This window comes from Trichosurus vulpecula, chromosome 1, assembly GCF_011100635.1.
Source record: "Trichosurus vulpecula isolate mTriVul1 chromosome 1, mTriVul1.pri, whole genome shotgun sequence".
Taxonomy (NCBI): Eukaryota; Metazoa; Chordata; class Mammalia; order Diprotodontia; family Phalangeridae; genus Trichosurus; species Trichosurus vulpecula.
The window spans coordinates 69,024,652-69,041,246 of NC_050573.1; the positions used below are offsets into that span (position 1 = coordinate 69,024,652).

At 48.0% G+C, this 16,595-nt stretch overlaps 1 protein-coding gene across 1 annotated transcript in view; it reads left to right on the forward strand.

Moving 5' to 3' along the window:
- The window catches only part of TJP3 (tight junction protein 3), a 51,797-nt gene that overhangs the window by 33,055 nt on the left and 2,147 nt on the right, over nt 1-16,595 (forward strand). Inside the window, exons 2-18 of the mRNA XM_036760514.1 lie at nt 714-770; nt 1,214-1,338; nt 2,679-2,781; nt 3,058-3,427; nt 5,175-5,278; nt 5,608-5,770; nt 7,595-7,703; nt 8,824-8,861; nt 9,306-9,378; nt 9,911-10,067; nt 12,767-12,875; nt 13,456-13,681; nt 14,056-14,270; nt 14,490-14,585; nt 15,115-15,185; nt 15,467-15,677; nt 16,286-16,386. Of these exons, the coding sequence (XP_036616409.1) occupies nt 723-770; nt 1,214-1,338; nt 2,679-2,781; nt 3,058-3,427; nt 5,175-5,278; nt 5,608-5,770; nt 7,595-7,703; nt 8,824-8,861; nt 9,306-9,378; nt 9,911-10,067; nt 12,767-12,875; nt 13,456-13,681; nt 14,056-14,270; nt 14,490-14,585; nt 15,115-15,185; nt 15,467-15,677; nt 16,286-16,386 (2,319 nt within the window). The 5' untranslated portion in view covers nt 714-722. The remainder of the gene's footprint in view (nt 1-713; nt 771-1,213; nt 1,339-2,678; nt 2,782-3,057; nt 3,428-5,174; nt 5,279-5,607; nt 5,771-7,594; nt 7,704-8,823; nt 8,862-9,305; nt 9,379-9,910; nt 10,068-12,766; nt 12,876-13,455; nt 13,682-14,055; nt 14,271-14,489; nt 14,586-15,114; nt 15,186-15,466; nt 15,678-16,285; nt 16,387-16,595) is intronic.

Here is a 16,595-nt window from a genome sequence, read left to right on the forward strand (position 1 = left end):
GGGCAAGACATAAGGTGCACGTTCAGCCCTGGAGAAGGTAGCCAGAGATGCATTGTCTTCTGGAAGGAGTCTGAGAGGAAGAGGCCTAATATGAAAAGTAGTTGGCTGATAGAACAGAGATTCTAGAAAGCCTAGTGGAAGGGGGAGGGTAGAGTGGAATATGGAATGGGAAAGGGAGGTCTGACATGGGTGAGTTTGAGGGAACAAGGGAGGGAAGCATCTGCCTAGGCAGCCTTAGGCTCAGAAATACCCAGGCCTTTGAAAGGAAGAAAAAGAGAATTTGCAAGCCATGGAATGATAGATTATCATACCCTTCTTGGTAGCAATTGAAGCTGATCCCCCGACCTCAAAATGAAACTGATTTGGTTAGCATTCTGTGAACAAAAGGTGAAAGGTGTTCATATCCCGATCTGGACTTGGTGGTAAGCAAGGACCCTGAGTCTTGCTTACTCTAGAGGGCTGAGTTAGAGGCAGCTGGGCCTAGTGGCCTGATTGCAAGGGACAGAGCCTGCAGAGGTCCATGTCTGGGTCATTAAATTTCTGAAAGCCATCATCCCCTTCACTCTCCTCTTTCACATTCCCCTTCTCTTTTGGCCCCTTCCTCCCCTTTTAGCTTCTCCCAGCTTGAAGAAAGTGCCTGAAGAAGTTTTCCAGCCAGCCCTGGGCCTTCATGTCTTCACACGTGTCCCTTTGTCTCTTTGTTGTGACCCCAGGTGTTGGACATGGAGGAGATGATCATCTGGGAGCAGCATACCACCACACTGAGCAGGGTGAGTGAAGGAGGATGGCCAGGGGCCTTCTGTTCATTTCCCGACCGATTAACCACCAGACCCTTCCTGTGCTCCCTTGGGTGCCTGGACTTGCCCTTGGGGAACTCCTAGTCTGACTTTAAGTCTCAGGCCTTGGGTTGTGCTCAAATCAGAGTCTAGTGAGCAGCACAGACAGCACCATGAGGGCTTAGAAGTCACGGAGGAACCAGACCTTGAGCCTAACCTTGAAGAAAATGGAGATAAATCAGAAAAGGCACTGGCCTTGGAATTAGAAAACTTGGACTTTAGTCCTGGTTCTACACTAATTCTATCACCTTGGGCAAGTTGCTTCCCTTCCATGGGTCTTGGTTACCGTGTCTATAAAGCAAAGGGACCCCTACCTAAGGTCCCTTTCAGCTCTAACATTCTGTGATTCTTATGAACCTCCTCCTTGTGTCTTCCAGGATCCTCGAAGAGGCTTTGGGATCGCCGTTTCGGGAGGCCGTGACCGACCCAGTGGTGCCAACAGTAATGGATCAGTGGTGGTATCAGATGTGGTGCCAGGAGGACCAGCTGTGGGCAGGCTGCAGTGAGTACCCCTAGAGGGAGGAAAACCTAGTCTGTTACCATGGAGAAGAGAGGATGTGATATTAATTTGGGGGAAAAGAGGCTTTGAGAAGGAGTCAAGAATTCTGGGTTCTAGGGCTGGCTCTGACATTGTCATCTTGTACAGGATACTCTCTCCCTTGAGACATCTGTCCCCTCATCTTTAAAATAATAGAGTTTTGGACTAGATTTTCCCTAAGAGCTCTTAAGGTTCTTATATTCCATGTTCTTTGTTCTAAGCTCCTTCCCAGCTCTGACATGCTCCATTCTAGGGTCCTTCCAACTATTATATTCTCTGTTCTAAGGTCTTATCTAGTTCTGATTATTCTGTGCTCTCATCTCCCTTCCAGCTCCAACAGTCTCCATTCTAAGGTCTCTCAGTTCCGACATTCATTTATTCTCTGTTTAACTCCAGTGTTCCAGGTTCTAAGGGAGGAGTGGGATCCAGCTTTAACCTTCTATGTACTATGGCCCCTGTCAAATCCAATAACCTATATTCCAAAGCTCCCAGCTCCAATGTTCTGTGTCCTAATGTCCCTCCCAGTTTTTACTACCTGGCATTTCTCCAGTTTCAGTCAACACTTCCTCAAGGATTTTCAAACAGGAGAAGAGAAGGGTCTGGTCTGGAGGTGCATTTGAAAGAGTCCATAAAATGCTTTTTTTTTTAAAGCAGCAAGGTCTTCTCTCAATCACAGTCAACTTAGGACTGTCTTAGGGGAACGAACAGGCTCAGGTTCCCTTCCCTTCTTTCCCCCTCCATCTCATCTACCAGGAGGGCCTCTGGGAGTGACTAGGGTATCAGTTAACACCACTCACTGTAACTGAGGCCATCAAAGCTGCCGGCTCATGATGGTGACATAGCCCTGGCCCAGCCCTACTAAGCTGGCCCAGAACAAGCCCTTGGGAAAGGAAATGAGGGACAGCATAAGGGAAGATGGGACTAAAAAAGCAAGAGAAGGAAGGAAGGGAGGGAGGGAGGGGAGGGCTGTGGCAGAAAGGGGGAGAAAAACATGGAGAGAAAAGAGAAGGGCCCAGAGGCAGAGGGGAAGGAGAGGGGCACAGAGGAGGAGGAAAGGAGGGATTGGGGGGCAGGGTGACAACCAGGAGAGGTTGAAGAACAAAGAAAGAGATTGGGGATAAAGCAGAATTGAGGCAGAGATGGAAGGAGAGAAACTTTGGTTGAAATGCACTGAGAAAGAAAGGTCTCTTTTCTTCTTGCCCCTGGATCCCTCACCCACAAAACTCCCTAACCAGGATCTTGAAAAAAAGTAGCAATTATCTTGCCAAGAGACTGCCTCTCAGACCTGTGTCTCCCTCTGCCAGGACTGGAGACCACATTGTCATGGTGAATGGGGTTTCCATGGAGAATGTATCTTCGACCTTTGCCATACAGACCCTCAAGGCTTGCGCCAAATTTGCCAACATTGTGAGTTGGCCCCAGTACTAGGTGGGAGGACACATTAGGGACGGGGATGGTGGGTGGATAGGCAAGGTACAGTATCAACCCTCTCAGTTGCCCATCTAAGATTACTGTGGGCTGTAAGGTCTATCCCCAAACAGTCAAGCTGTGGCTTGCGACTGAATTATCCAGCAGTCAGATGTCCATGCTTAAGGGGCAAAGATTATGGGGTAATGGGTTTGAGACCTGAGTGGGCTGTGTGTTTATATCTACTTTTCCCTCTCCATCATCCACCCAAACCAGACCATAAAAAGACCTCGAAGAGTTCAACTGCCTACCACCAAGACCAGCTATCCCACTTCAAGCCTAGGCCGCCCCAACCCACAGAACCAGGGGCCACTATGGGGCCACCAGGACCAGGAAGAATTGGACCATAGTCGGGGCTATGAGGGTGACTCATCCAGTGAGCGCAGCTCAGGCCACAGTTGGACTGAGCGTTCCCGGAGGCGGAGTCGAGCTGGCAGTCGCAGAGGTCACAGTCGGGAGAGCAAGTTGGATCGGCCAGATGGAGCCAATGGGCTGGCCCTGGTGTCTGGCTTCAAGAGACTTCCCAGGCATAATGTGTTGATGAAGCCAGTGGAGTCAGTGTTGGTAAAGAAGAAAGAAAGCGAGGGTGAGGAAGGTTCTGGATTTATGGGTGGCTCTGGTATGGTGGAGCTGGTATGGTGGTATCTGACATCAGTCTCCTCTGGGGACATTAAGATAGGCACTGGAATGTCAGTGCCCAGATACCTTGGTATAAGTGCTGTGATGATCTATGCTCAAATGCCCACCCTCAAGCCAAAGAACCCTGGCCTGAGAGTTGGAAAACCTAGATTTGAATCCTGGCTCTTAATTGTGACCTGGGGCAATAATAAGATTAACCCAAATTTATATAGCAATTTAAGGTGTACAGAGCTCTTTATACTGTTTTCTCATTTGATCCCCTTGTGAGGTGGGTGCTGTTATTATCCCCAGTTTTATAGTTGAGGAAACTGAGGCTGGTATGGGTTAAGTGACTTGCCCAAGATCACACAGCTAGTGTGTCACTTATCTTCTAACCCTCAGTTTCCTTCTCTGTAAAATGGGTCTAGTATTTACACAACCTACCACCCTTGGTTGTTTTGAGGAAACATCTTTATAAGCTTTAAAGCAATAGAGAACTGTGAGTTGTTATTATCGCTCTAGGTGCCAGGGGAGTGTCTTTATGGAAGGCAGGTGTGGTGTCTTACTGGGTCATTCTCCCTGAGGCTGGGAAGAGAACTGTCTTGCCCATAGTTACATTTTATCTTGATGAGAGCAGGTGGAGGCCTGGGGACACAGCTACCTGCCTTCTCCTAGGTCATTGGCTCTAAAGAAAACATCTTCCCTGCCCCTCTCACTCAGTGCCACCAGGCTCCCATGCCAGATTGCTCTGGCTCTGTTGGGGTATGGCTCACAAAAGTGGGTGAGGGGGTGGTTCAGAGAGTTTGCCTTCAGCCCACCCTGTAAGAAAAGGGTTTGAGATTGAGCTGGAACCCCCATCTAAACCAGAGAGAGTAACAAGGGGAGTGGAAAGAATACTAGTTTAGGAATTGGAAGACTGGCAGCTCTGATCAGTGACCCACCTCCTGAGGCGCCTGCCTAGGCCACAGGGTCCTCATCACTAAAACAATTAATAAGGACTTGGATGATTTCTACAGCACCTTCCCACTTTACATCCTCTGCTCTATAAAAAGGAGTTGGACCAGAGCTGCAAGGGACCAAAAAGGTCATCTGGGCCAATTCCCTCATTTTGCAAAGGAGGAAAGTGAGGCACAGGGATGGGAAATGGCTCAACCAGGGTCACCCGGGGAGTGAACATCAAAGGTAGAATTGGAACCCAGGCCTTGTGCCTCCAGAGCCAACATTCCTTCTACTGTAGCACAGTGATGATCTTGGAGGGCTTTTACACCTCTCCATGAGTAGTCCCAATCCTTCAGAAACACCCTGATATCAGCTTCCCCAGAATTAGCACCACCAGGCCTCTGCCTCTGACACAAGGCCCTTAGGAAGCAGTTTGGGACATCTAGCCATCTTCCATCTATTCAAAGGGCAGGATCAGACCTCTTCAACCTCTTGAGTGAGAGCATTAAAGCCATATCTGGGATTCTCTCTGACCCTTCAGGTACCTGGGATAGGGCTTCAGACTAGAGGAAGCCCAGATTCTGAGACCCAAACTCCCAGAAACATCCAAGGATACCATTCTTCCCTACCTCCACTACCATTCAGAGGTTGGGAGGCCTCAAGCCTTCTCAGCTCCCTAAAAAGTCTTTGTCTGGGGAGTCTCTCCCATAGGGTCCCTACCTCTCACCACCCCCTGGGTTCTGCCTCACTTTGTTCCTTCTCTGGGTCCTCTGCAGAGTTCGGCCTGAAGCTCGGCAGTCAGATCTTCATCAAGCACATTACAGACTCAGGCCTAGCCTCCAAGAACAAGGGGCTGAAGGAGGGTGATCTTGTCCTTAAGGTGAGCTCGGGAAAGGGTGAATTGGAACCTCCTGGGTAGGAACTGGTGGGGAAGGAGGGGGGATTTCTCTTTCACCCACCTCTACCCTCCCCCAGCCACTGGGAGCTGTGCTGTGGAAGCTGAACAGTCAGAGCCATTCATGCCCCAGCCTCCACTCCATTCCCCATGGGTCTGTATCCTGTGGTTAGAACTCCTTGTCTGGTCTCGTGTTTTAAGAGTCCTTCCAGGAGATTGTCTCCTAAGTATCATCCGTGTATGAACATTTTCAAGGGCCTTAGCCCCGTTCTTCTCCCCAACCCCTCCCCACCAAAACCGGCGGGACCTTTCAGATAAATGGAGTGTCAAGCCAGAACCTGTCCCTGGACGACACTCGGGAGTTGATCGAGAGGTCAGAGGGGACACTGACCCTACTGGTGCTCAGGGATCATCGGCAGTTCCTGGTGAACATCCCCCCAGCGGTCAACAGTGACAGTGAGAGTTCAGGCCTGGATGGTAAGGAGGGGATCACCAGAGGGAGTAGGGTTCTTGCTTGTCCATCCCCAGCCAAGGAGCCTTCCCCTTTCTTCAGCATATCTCCTCACTTGACTTCCCAGATGTCACACCAAGTTCTCCTACCTCTCTAACCACCTCTTCTCTGTCTCCTTCAACAGTTCCCCCTACTCCATATCCTAGTGAGGTTGTGTTTCCCAAAGATCTGTCCTCATTCCTCCTCTCTCTGTGTTCTCTCCTTTGGCCATCTCAGTCACTCCACTGCTTTCACCTGCCAGCTGTCTAATAGACCTGTGATCTCATTGCTGTGGGAAACTCCTAATAATGCAAATGGGCATTTTCTCTGCAATTTATACTTGTACTATGTACTGGTATCTAGAGCTCTTCCAGGGGTGGGGAACCTTCTGGCCTCAAGGCCACCTGTGGCCTTCTAGGTCTTTGGGGGTAGCCTTTTGACTGAATCCAAGTTTTATAGAACAAATCCTTTCATTAAATTTGGATTCAATCAAAGGACATTTGAGGACATAGGGGGGTCACATGTGGCCTTTAGCTGGCAGGTGCCCCACGCCTGACTCAGACTATGCCTAACTCCAAATCCAGCCCTCTTTCTTGTTAATTATATGGTGCTAGTAGGACATGCTAGTAGATGGAGATGCCCTGTAGACAGAGATGTGGGCTTGTAGCTAAGAAGAGAGGTTAGGGATGAAGATAAAGATTTGGGCATATTCTTCATAAAGACAGTGTGGCCTAATGGCTAAAGAGCTAGCCTGAAAGCCAGGAAGAGCTGGGTTCAAGTGCTATCTCTTACATCTACTAGTTTCAGGACCCTGGGCTAGTCACTCAGTCTCTGATAGCCCCAGTGTCTATCCCCAGTACTTAGCACAGTGCCTGGCACATTAAAGGCATTAATAACACTTTGCTGACTCACTGACTGACTCAACTGTTAAATGGGGATCATAGCACCTACCCCCCAAGATTATTGTGAGGATCAAGAGATAATATTTGTAAAGCACTTAGCGCAGTGCCTGGTGCATTAATAAGTGTTTGTTCCCTCCCCCCCTTTCCTTCTCCCTTCTCTGTAACAACACTCCTTCACTCACTGCCAGACTAATCCTCCTTCTGCATAAATTCTCATGATGTCATTCTTTTTCTCACTTAAAATCCTTTAAGGGCTTCCTGGTTGCTTCCCAAGCAAAGTTCAGACTCCCCTGCCTGGTTTCCAGGCCCCCCCCCACCCCCACCATCTGGCACCACCCTACTCTTCCAGCCTTATCTTACACTGTTATCAGTATTCTTGCTAACCTGAGTTACTCCTTGTGTCCCCTGCAACCTTTGCTAATGTGATACCTGATTCTTGGAGCCAGCCTGGTGGCCCCCTATCCAAACCCAACCATTAAAAGCCTAACTCAAGCACAAGAAGCTTTCTCTGCTCTCCACAGCTGGCAATGATCTTCCTTGTGAGACCTCACATAGATAGCACTAGGTTTGTCCTCCTGATCCTGTAAAATGTGGTACAGTGTTCTGTGTTTTTGTGTTTAATCCCTCTACTAGACAGCCAACAGAAAGGACTAACTTTTGTGTAAACTTTGTATCTTTTTTCTAGCACTGAGCACCATAGTGCTTCATATGCAGGAGGTACCTTAAAAGTGTTTGATTTGTATCAGCTCAAATTCAGTCACAAATCTGTTGAGAAGACGGGCACTTTGTGGGGCTCTCTATCCTCTTGGGTACAGTGGCACTGATGCCATTCTGTAGCTGTCATTTTGGAAGGCTAAGGAAACCATAGAAGAAATGATTGCTTGTGACAATGACCTTTTGCTGTTGTAGACATCTCTGATATTGGCTCTGAGCCCTCCCAAGCACCCCCATCCCACGTGCCCCCACCACCTGTTGGCAAGCGGCGGGTTTCTGTTGCCAGCTGGACAGAGTCACCTCCGTAAGTGCCAATACCACACCCTCTCATCTGTTTCTAATGTCGTGGAGCTTGTCTGTCTTTAGTATCCTCAATACAGTCAATAGTCAGGGGTGGAGGGGTAATCTGTTTCTAGTAACCCCTGTTCTCCAGGGAAACATTAGCCCTGATCTTCTCCACCTGTTACCAGGTGATAGAGGGTCTTTGAAGTGTGGAATAGAGTTCACAGAAGGCCACCATCCCCACTCCCCAGCTACAAGAGAGCCAAAGAGATTAGAAAGAAGCCTGGTTCTGAGGTATTGATTGGTGACAAGATGGAGACTTGGAATGTCCAGAGATTTGAAAGTTAGTGTTTGGTTTGACTAACTGGAAGCAGAGAAAGTGGTCAGTCTATGATAAGGTGGGCTGAGTGCTTAGTGGTATATGTTAGAGAAAGTATGTAAGGGGAAGGATTTCTGGTGCGGTTGGTTGGATAATTTGGGACAATGTTTCAGGATTTCTGGTGTGTTCCCCAAAAACCACATCTGTGTTCAGAGCAGATGAATAAGTTTTGAGTTGTGGTTGTGGGGAGATTGCAGGTGCTAGAATAAGAAAGGGGCAGGGATCCCCAACCTGTGTAGCTGGTCAGACAGGTTGTACCCTGAGCCCTTGTTTCAGGCCCCATGGAGTGATATCAATATTTAGGGAGCTGTGATGACAAGGCCTGGCAGCTATTAGAGCCACAGTGCAAGAATCTGTGGGAAGGGGTGTGTCTTACATGGGGTCCTTCATCCTCATGAACAGAAGTGACCCCTGCTTAGAAACTCTGGGCCCTCTAGCAAGATGGGACAAATTCCCAGGTTCCAAAGGACCTTTGGTCTGACTATACCATTAACCCCTACACAAGGACCCAAGACAGGCAGAATGCTACAGGGAAAACCTCTTAGAAGGTTGGGGTACAGTGATTTCCAGGGGGAAAGGGGTATTAGGGAGACAGGGGATAATTATTTCCTTCTCAATCAAAATGATCTGTTCAGAAATCATCTCTCTGGGTCATTGCCGGCCTCAGTTTCTTTCCTCCCCCAACCCTCTCCTCCTCACACACCTTGGATACTACTGAAACTGACCCTAAACCATCTTAACTCTAGTCCTTTGTTTGCCCCAGGGAGGAGTCAGTGGAACCAGGATCCCCTTGGGAATCAGGTGAGTGAGAAGACAGCTATGTGGTATTCATAGGGTTTGACCATTGGGCTTCAATCTAGTACTGTCTGGGAGTGTTTGCAGTCCCTGGGCCCTAGTGGTCCTTGTCTGAGTAGAGAGGGAACAGCAGCTGTCTGGACATTCAGCCCTGTGGCCTGGTTTCAAGAGCAAGGACCCAGACCATCTAGTTTCATCTAAACCTGGCCAGGGAGACTGTGTGGCCCTGACCTTAAAAGTTAATAAAAGCTCAAAAGAAATAAGATAAAGCCCTAGGAATTGCATTGCTCAGGCCATTTCTGGAGATAGTGTGGGGCCTGAGCCAGGCCTGGGGGATTGGAGAGGGCTAGGATGGGGGGAAGAGGAGGAAGAAGCATGGCATTCTGTGAAAGAAAGGGGAAATGGGTGACTGGAGACAGAATGGAGTGGAGGGATTGGTTCTTCCTTTAGGTACTCAGGAGGCCCTGAGAAAAAGCAGCTATGACATCTATCCGGGCTCCACTGGCCAAAGAAAAGATTATGGGTGAGTGTCCAGGCCCAGGGTCCCTGCTGTGTTACCACCCCACTACACACACATTCACAGCCCTACATTGCTACTGTTACCCCAGCAGTAATAGACTCTGGGCCACCTATTCTTGGAGGCCAGGGAATTCATGTATGAGTAGTCAAGGCCCTTAGAGACCCATAGTGCAATCCCTTAATTTTATAAGTGGGGGTACAGGCTTATAAGAGAGAACATAGATTGTTAAAAGCACCAAGTAGTTCTAATATTGGGCACACACGCACACACACTCATCCCCATCCAAGCCAAAGGAGCCTGTAGAATATAGAATGTGAGAGCCAAAAAGAGTTAAGAAGATCTTATCTAAACTCTCAGCCCCTTCTCAATTTTCAGATGACAGAACCGTCTCAAGAAAGGGAAAGAACTTACCCAGGGTCACTCATAGAGTCAGTACTAGAACCCAAGTCTCTTGACTCCCAATCCAAGCCTCTTTTGAGTGCCTGGTGAGCCTACATCTCAAATCCTTCACCTTCCCACCCTCACCCCCAACTAGGTATAGCCCAGACACTCGGGTGGTCTGTTTCACCAAGGGTAGCAGCATCGGGCTCCGTCTAGCTGGGGGCAACGACGTCGGCATCTTTGTATCAGACGTACAGCCAGGGAGCCCAGCAGATGAACAAGGCATTCAGGAAGGAGACCAGATCCTACAGGTTAGTTGGGTTAGCTTGGAGCCAAGGGAGGATGAGGCAATGGGAAACTAGAAGAAAGCCCTGTCCATGAGAAAGGTCCTGTCCTTTCAGAACTGGTGATGGTCTGGTAGAAGCTCTGTGTCAGACCAGATGGTGCAGGATTACTAAGCATTCTTGGCTAAAGGTTTGGCCTCTGTCAGTTCAGTTAATCTGATTTGGGGGGAATATAATGCCCCATCCCCATTTTTCCCTAGAGAGAACCAAACAGAAATAGAAATATCATACTTGAAAGGCCCCTTAGGGGCTATCTATTACAACCCATCCCTGAACAAGAATCCACTCTACAACATACCCATCATGTCTTTTGTTTAAAGACTTCCAATGAGCAGGGAACTGATTCCCTGCTGGAATCAGCTGGAGGCAGAGGCCATTCACTCTGCTTTGAGATTGTTCTAAGCATTAGGAAGTTGTTCTCAATGTCAAGCCTACATCTGTCTCTCATTGCTACTAGCTCTGCCCTGTGGGGCAAGCAGAAGGAAAAAAAAATCTAATCCTTCTTCCATGTGGTAACCCATCCAACACTCGAAGAAAACCATCATGTCCTCTCCTTCCCTCCTCACTCCAACTCCTAGTCTTCTCTAGGCTTAACAAAGTCCTAGTCTCTTCAAGTAATGCTCATATGGCATGAAGTGGATACCGCTCATCATCCTGTCTGGCACCCCTGAATACTCTCCAGCTTATCCATTTCTGTCCTCCAATGTAGTGCCCCAAACTGAACACAACATTCCAGGCACTCGTGCTATTGCCCTAGACATTATGCATTTGTTAAAGCAGCATTTTTGACTCCCATTGCATACCATTGACTCTCATTGAGCTTACAGGCCCCAGATGTTTTTCAAATGAATCACTGTCTAGCCATGCCTTCCTCCATCTGGTAATTGTGATGCTTTTGTTTTTGCTTTACCCAAATGTGCAGAAAAACTCCTTTTTTTGTTCTTTATACACTTCGTTTTTCATAAGATTTGGTTTGTCTCAAGATCTTTTAGCGGCTTTGACTCTCTCATATAAGATGTTAATGAACCTACCTAGTTTTGTATAATCTGCAAATTTGATAAACTCTGCCATGCATACCTTCAAGCAAGTCATTGATAAAAATGTTAAGTAGCATAGGGCCACATGCAGATCCATGGGGATCTCCTGAAAACCTGCCTCCAAACTGGCATGGAACCATCAAGGCCTACTCTTTGGATCTTTTCACTCAGCTGGTTCCTAATGGAACTTTATTATTTCCAGTCCACAGATCCCCATCTTTTCTTCAAGAATAGGATGAGAGACTCTTTGAAATGCTTTGCCAAAAATCTAAAGATCCTAGTATTCTCCTGGTTAACAGGTCTAGTAACCTACCTAAATTCTTATCTTCTACTTGTATCCCTAGCATTTAACACAGTGCCTGGCACATACTAGGTGCTTAGTAAATATTTATTGACTGGTTAATCAGCCCTAACCAAAAAAAGAAGGGAGGGTGGTCTGGCACAACATGGTGTTGTTGAAGCCACACTGGCTTTTTGTCATTGTCACAGGAACACTCGGTGTTCATGAACCAGCCTTTTAGAGGCAGCTAGGTGGCACAGTGGATAGAGTACTGGGCCTGGAGTCGAGAAGACCTAAGATCAAACCTGGCCTCAGACACTGTGTGACCATGGGCAAGTCACTGAATTTCTTTCTCCCTCAGTTTATTCATCTGTAAAATGAGGATAATAAATAGCACCTACTTCCCAGAGTTATTGTGAGGATCAAATGAACTAATGTTAGGTGCTTAACAAATGCTTATTTCCTTTAACAATATATTCAACAGTTTAGCTAGGACAATGAAGTCAAACTCACTAGCCTCCAGCTGGTCAATTCTGTAGGATATTTGCCCTTCTGTGGTCCTGAGCTGCCTTTCCTATTCTCCACAATCTTTCAAGGCCTCTGACAGTGACTCAGAAATCATATCCAGCAGGTCTTTCGGTGCCTTGGGATGTGGTTCACCTGGGCCTGATCACTTGCATGAATCCAGGCCAGCTCAGTATTCTCTGACCATCCTTTCACTTCCCTGGGGCATCAGCTCTGCCCTCCCTAACTAAAGATCAGTCTCCTTGGCAGAGAAAATGGAAACAGCAGGAGTGGGGAAGCTTCACCTTCACAAAGCCTTCCTTTAACGTCAACCTGGAGTAGCGATCCTGTGTTTCTTTGATCCGCCTCTCTTTTTCTAATACAGCTAAAAAAGGTTATAGGCCACACTCTGGGATGTCCTTTAAGCCTTACACAATCATATCATTCTCTTTTCTCCTCCTCCCTCCCAAGCCCTGCAACTTCCAGGAGTAATAGTAACATTAATAATAATAATCGACAACAACTCCTAGCATTTATATAGTGCTTTACGATTTGCAAAACACTTTACACACATCGTCTCTTTTGATCCTCACAAAACCCCTGGCAGGTAGGTGCTATTGTGACTTAACATTTTACAGAGGAACTGAGGCTGAGGGGCTAAGTGACTTTGCCCATGGTCACACAAATAGTGAGTGCAGGATCAGAACTTGGGTCTTCTTGGCTCCAAGCCAACTCTCCGGCTCTCCAAGCCTACCCTGACCCTGCCTGAAGGTGCAGAGTGCCACCATCTGTCCACCAGCCCAAGAGTTGTCATGGCTCTTTCTCACCCTATTCCCATCCCACAGGTGAATGACCAGTCATTCCAGGGCCTGACCAGGGAGGAGGCTGTTCAGTACTTGCTGGAGCTGCCCCGAGGAGAGGAACTGGAGCTACTTACTCAGCGAAAGCATGATAGTAAGTGGGGTTGGAGTGGTGGGCCATCCTGCCTATGGGAAGCCTGAAGACATTTGACTGGGAGCAGAGGCAAAGGGCAGGAAACCCCTTTAGCCAAAACCCTCATGGGGTATGCTAAACCTAAGAGCAAACTAGAGACCATGTGCCATGGGCATCTCACCCTTAGACTTCCCCCATGATCAGCTCAAGGAGTAGAAAGCGGAATTTGGCACTGTCCCTACCATCATGGGGAGGCCAGGCACTCTGGACTCAGCCCCCATGAGTCCCCAAGAATAGGGCCTTGGCTCCTCCAGGCCTCTCCCAGTTCTCTCTCTTGACCTTGTGATATATGAATCAGTTCCCAGGAGAGGGGAGAAAGGTTATGTGTCCACACCCACTCAAGTCTAGAAAAAGGGCCAGATGGGGAAAGGAAGCCAAGGCTCCAACATAGTTTGGGTCAGTACATAAAGAGATGCCAGGTCACTCCTTCTGTGAGTCACTTTACAGTTTCCCCTCCAGCGAGATAACACATGTAAAGTATTTACAAACCTTAAAGCACTCTAGAAATGCTAGCCATCTAACATTTCTTTTGAACCTTAAGTCTTTAGGAAAATGGTCAAGTCAAGAGTGGGTGACTCTTTCTATATCCGCACTCACTTTGAGCTGGAGCCAAGTCCACCTATGGGCCTAGGCTTCACAAGAGGAGATGTCTTCCATGTTTTGGACACACTGTACCCTGAGCAGGGTAGGAGTGGCAGCTGGCTGGCGGTTCGTATGGGCCGGGACCTGACGGAGCAAGATCGGGGCATTATTCCCAACCAAAGCAGGTGAGGCCGTGTGTAAGTAGGGAGTGTGTTAGACCAGTAGTCAAATGGGAAGACCAGAAATTAGGAAAGGGAAAAAGCAAGGGGCCAGGCTAAGTCACATGGGAGAGGTCAAGAGTCTGAGAGGTAAGGAGAGAAGCATCTAAGGAAGGAGCCTCTACCCTGTCCTTTTCCTGTAAGCTGAGAGTGTTCATTTCCCCTGGGTTTGGGAGAGGAAAAGAACTTGCCTGCCTCCTGCTCCCATTTGGTACTCTGGAAGTCAGTGTTAGGATCAGGACCTCAGCCATGGCAAGTAACTAAATGGAGGACCACAGACTCAGCCTGTGGGGATCCTGAAGCCTTTGATGACCTGGCTAACCCTTCCTTTTATCTCACAGGGCTGAGCAGTTGGCATCACTAGAGGCTGCCCAGCGGGCTGTGGGCTCAGGGCCTTTTTCTTCCTCAGCTACCACAGGGGCCCGAGCTGAGTTCTGGAAGCTTCGGGGCCTGCGGAAAGGTGTCAAGAAGCATATGCGCCAAAGCCGAGAGGACTTGTCAGTCCTGACAAAGCAGGGCAACTATCCACCCTATGAGAGGGTAGTGCTGAGGGAAGGTTAGTTCTGGAGTGGACAGAAATAAAAGGGGGAAGACTTGGGGCAGGTGGAGTCCAGAATATTTAATTATCTCTTGAGATCAAGCAAGGGAACACCTAAATGACAAATATATGCTGTGTTGAGGAGCAGCTGGGGAGTTTTGGATCTGAACTAGGGGTAAGAGGAGAATTGAGAAAAAATGAGTTGTATCTACTGATTCCCTGTCTATTCTGTTCCAGCCAGCTTCAAACGCCCCGTGGTTATCATGGGCCCCGTGGCTGACATTGCCATGCAAAAGCTATGTGCTGAGATGCCTGACCAGTTTGAAGTTGCAGGTGAGGTACCTGGACCTCCTCCCATCCCACATGCCACATGTGTTCTCCACCAACTGTTCTACCTTCAGCTGAAGGAACTCACAGAAGGATTTGGAGGTTAAGCTGGTTAGTGAGATGGTAGGGTTGGAAGTAGGATTTGAAGGATGGAAGATTTCAAGAAGAACCTGAAGTGGTCTTCTCATGTGCTGGTATCAGGAAGGAGCCTGATCCAACTGGAGTTTCAGGAGTGAGATTGAAATGAAGTTGGAGATAGGAACTGAAGACAGATCATGTATCTAAAGACCTGGAGTTTAATCTTGAGTAACAGGGAGCCACTGAAGGTTTTATCATGGAGTTATAAAGGATAAGAAATCCTAACCATCATGTATTTTGAGAGTTTCCCAATACCTGGGTTCTTAGAGTCCCAGGAAAGCCCTTCTAAGAGCCGATTCCATCTTGGCTGAAATAAGCAGCTGGTACAGAGGGAGGGGGAGGATATGATTGCCACCCTTCTCGACTCTTACTGAAAGAGCTGCCTTCATCCCTACAGAGAGTGTCACAAGAAGCGAGGGCCCCTCAAAGGTTGTCAAGCTGGACACAGTGCGGACGATTGCTGAGAAGGTGAGTCCAAACCTAGGGCTGAGGGATGAAGAGCAGAAAGAGAAAAAGAGAAGGGGATGAACCTTAGGTTATAGGGTATAGAATATCACTTGTGAAGGACATCAGATCATAGAATGTTGGCACCAGGATGGATCTGTGGACAGAACAGACTTTAAAAGGTACAATGAAGGCCATCTGGTCCAACCTCCCCATTTTACAGAGAACATGGAAGTCAGGGGCTCTTGGCACAGTCAGGGCCCAAGCTTGGGCTTATGTTGCCTCCATCTCTCTCCCTGACCCAGAACAAGCACACTCTGCTGGATGTGACGCCCTCCGCCGTGGAACGCCTCAACTATGTGCAGTACTACCCCATAGTGGTGTTCTGTGCCCCTGAAAGCCGGTCAGGAGTCAAGTCCCTGCGCCAGTGGTTGGCACCCACCTCCAGGAAGAGTTCTCGCCGCCTCTATGCCCAAGCCACAAAGCTGAAGAAGTACCACAGCCATCTGTTCACAGGTTAGACCAAGCTGGGTGGCTCAGTGGATAGCATAGAGCTTGGAGTAAGGAAGACTTGCATTCAGATCTTCCTCAGATATTTAGTAGCTTTGTGACAAGTCACTCAACCTCTGTCTGCCTTGGTTTCACTCTGCAAAATGGTTCTGATGATAGCAGCCACTGAGATGTGATGATCAAACAGGACAACAAATGACTATTATTAGGTGGGGGGAATGGGATATAACAGATAAACAAATTGTTTGTCATTAGTGCTTTGGGCAGAGGTTCAAAGGGGGTAGAAAGAGGAAGGTAGAGGAAGGGTGGTACAGAGAAAAGAGCCCTAGGCTGGAAACCAGGAGACCCAAGTGACTTGCCTGCCTATTTTTTCCTGAGGGGTAGAGAAGGAAGAGAACTCCCTTTTTCTCATATGAAGCCCTGATATGGGAATGCCAAAAAAGAATCCAGACCCATGTTTCAGGGGCTCATGAAGATTAAATTAAAATTACATGAGATATCTCCCATTCTTATAGTGATCCTGTCAGATGTCAGTGAACTCTCTAATTGACTGGTCCCTATGGATTTGGAAGAGGTTATATCTCTCTTACCTCCAATATTCCACCTCTCTTTAGCTATCATTCAACTTCAGGGGAACAACAATACCTGGTACCAGGAGCTCAAAGATATTATCAAAACCCAGCAATCCCGACCCATCTGGACAGCTGAAGACCAGGTAAACCTACTTAGCAAGGGTTACCCTTTTGACATGCCCTAAGAGGCTAGGAAGGGAAAGAAAATGACTTTATTATAATGATAGCAATGGTGGCAGTGATGATCCCAATTCCACTAATGTGGGCTCCAGGCTGCTCTAGAAAGGATGGGCTGTGTTGAATAACCACACCCTCTTCACCAATCTCCCTCATAACATGAATTTATGAGAAG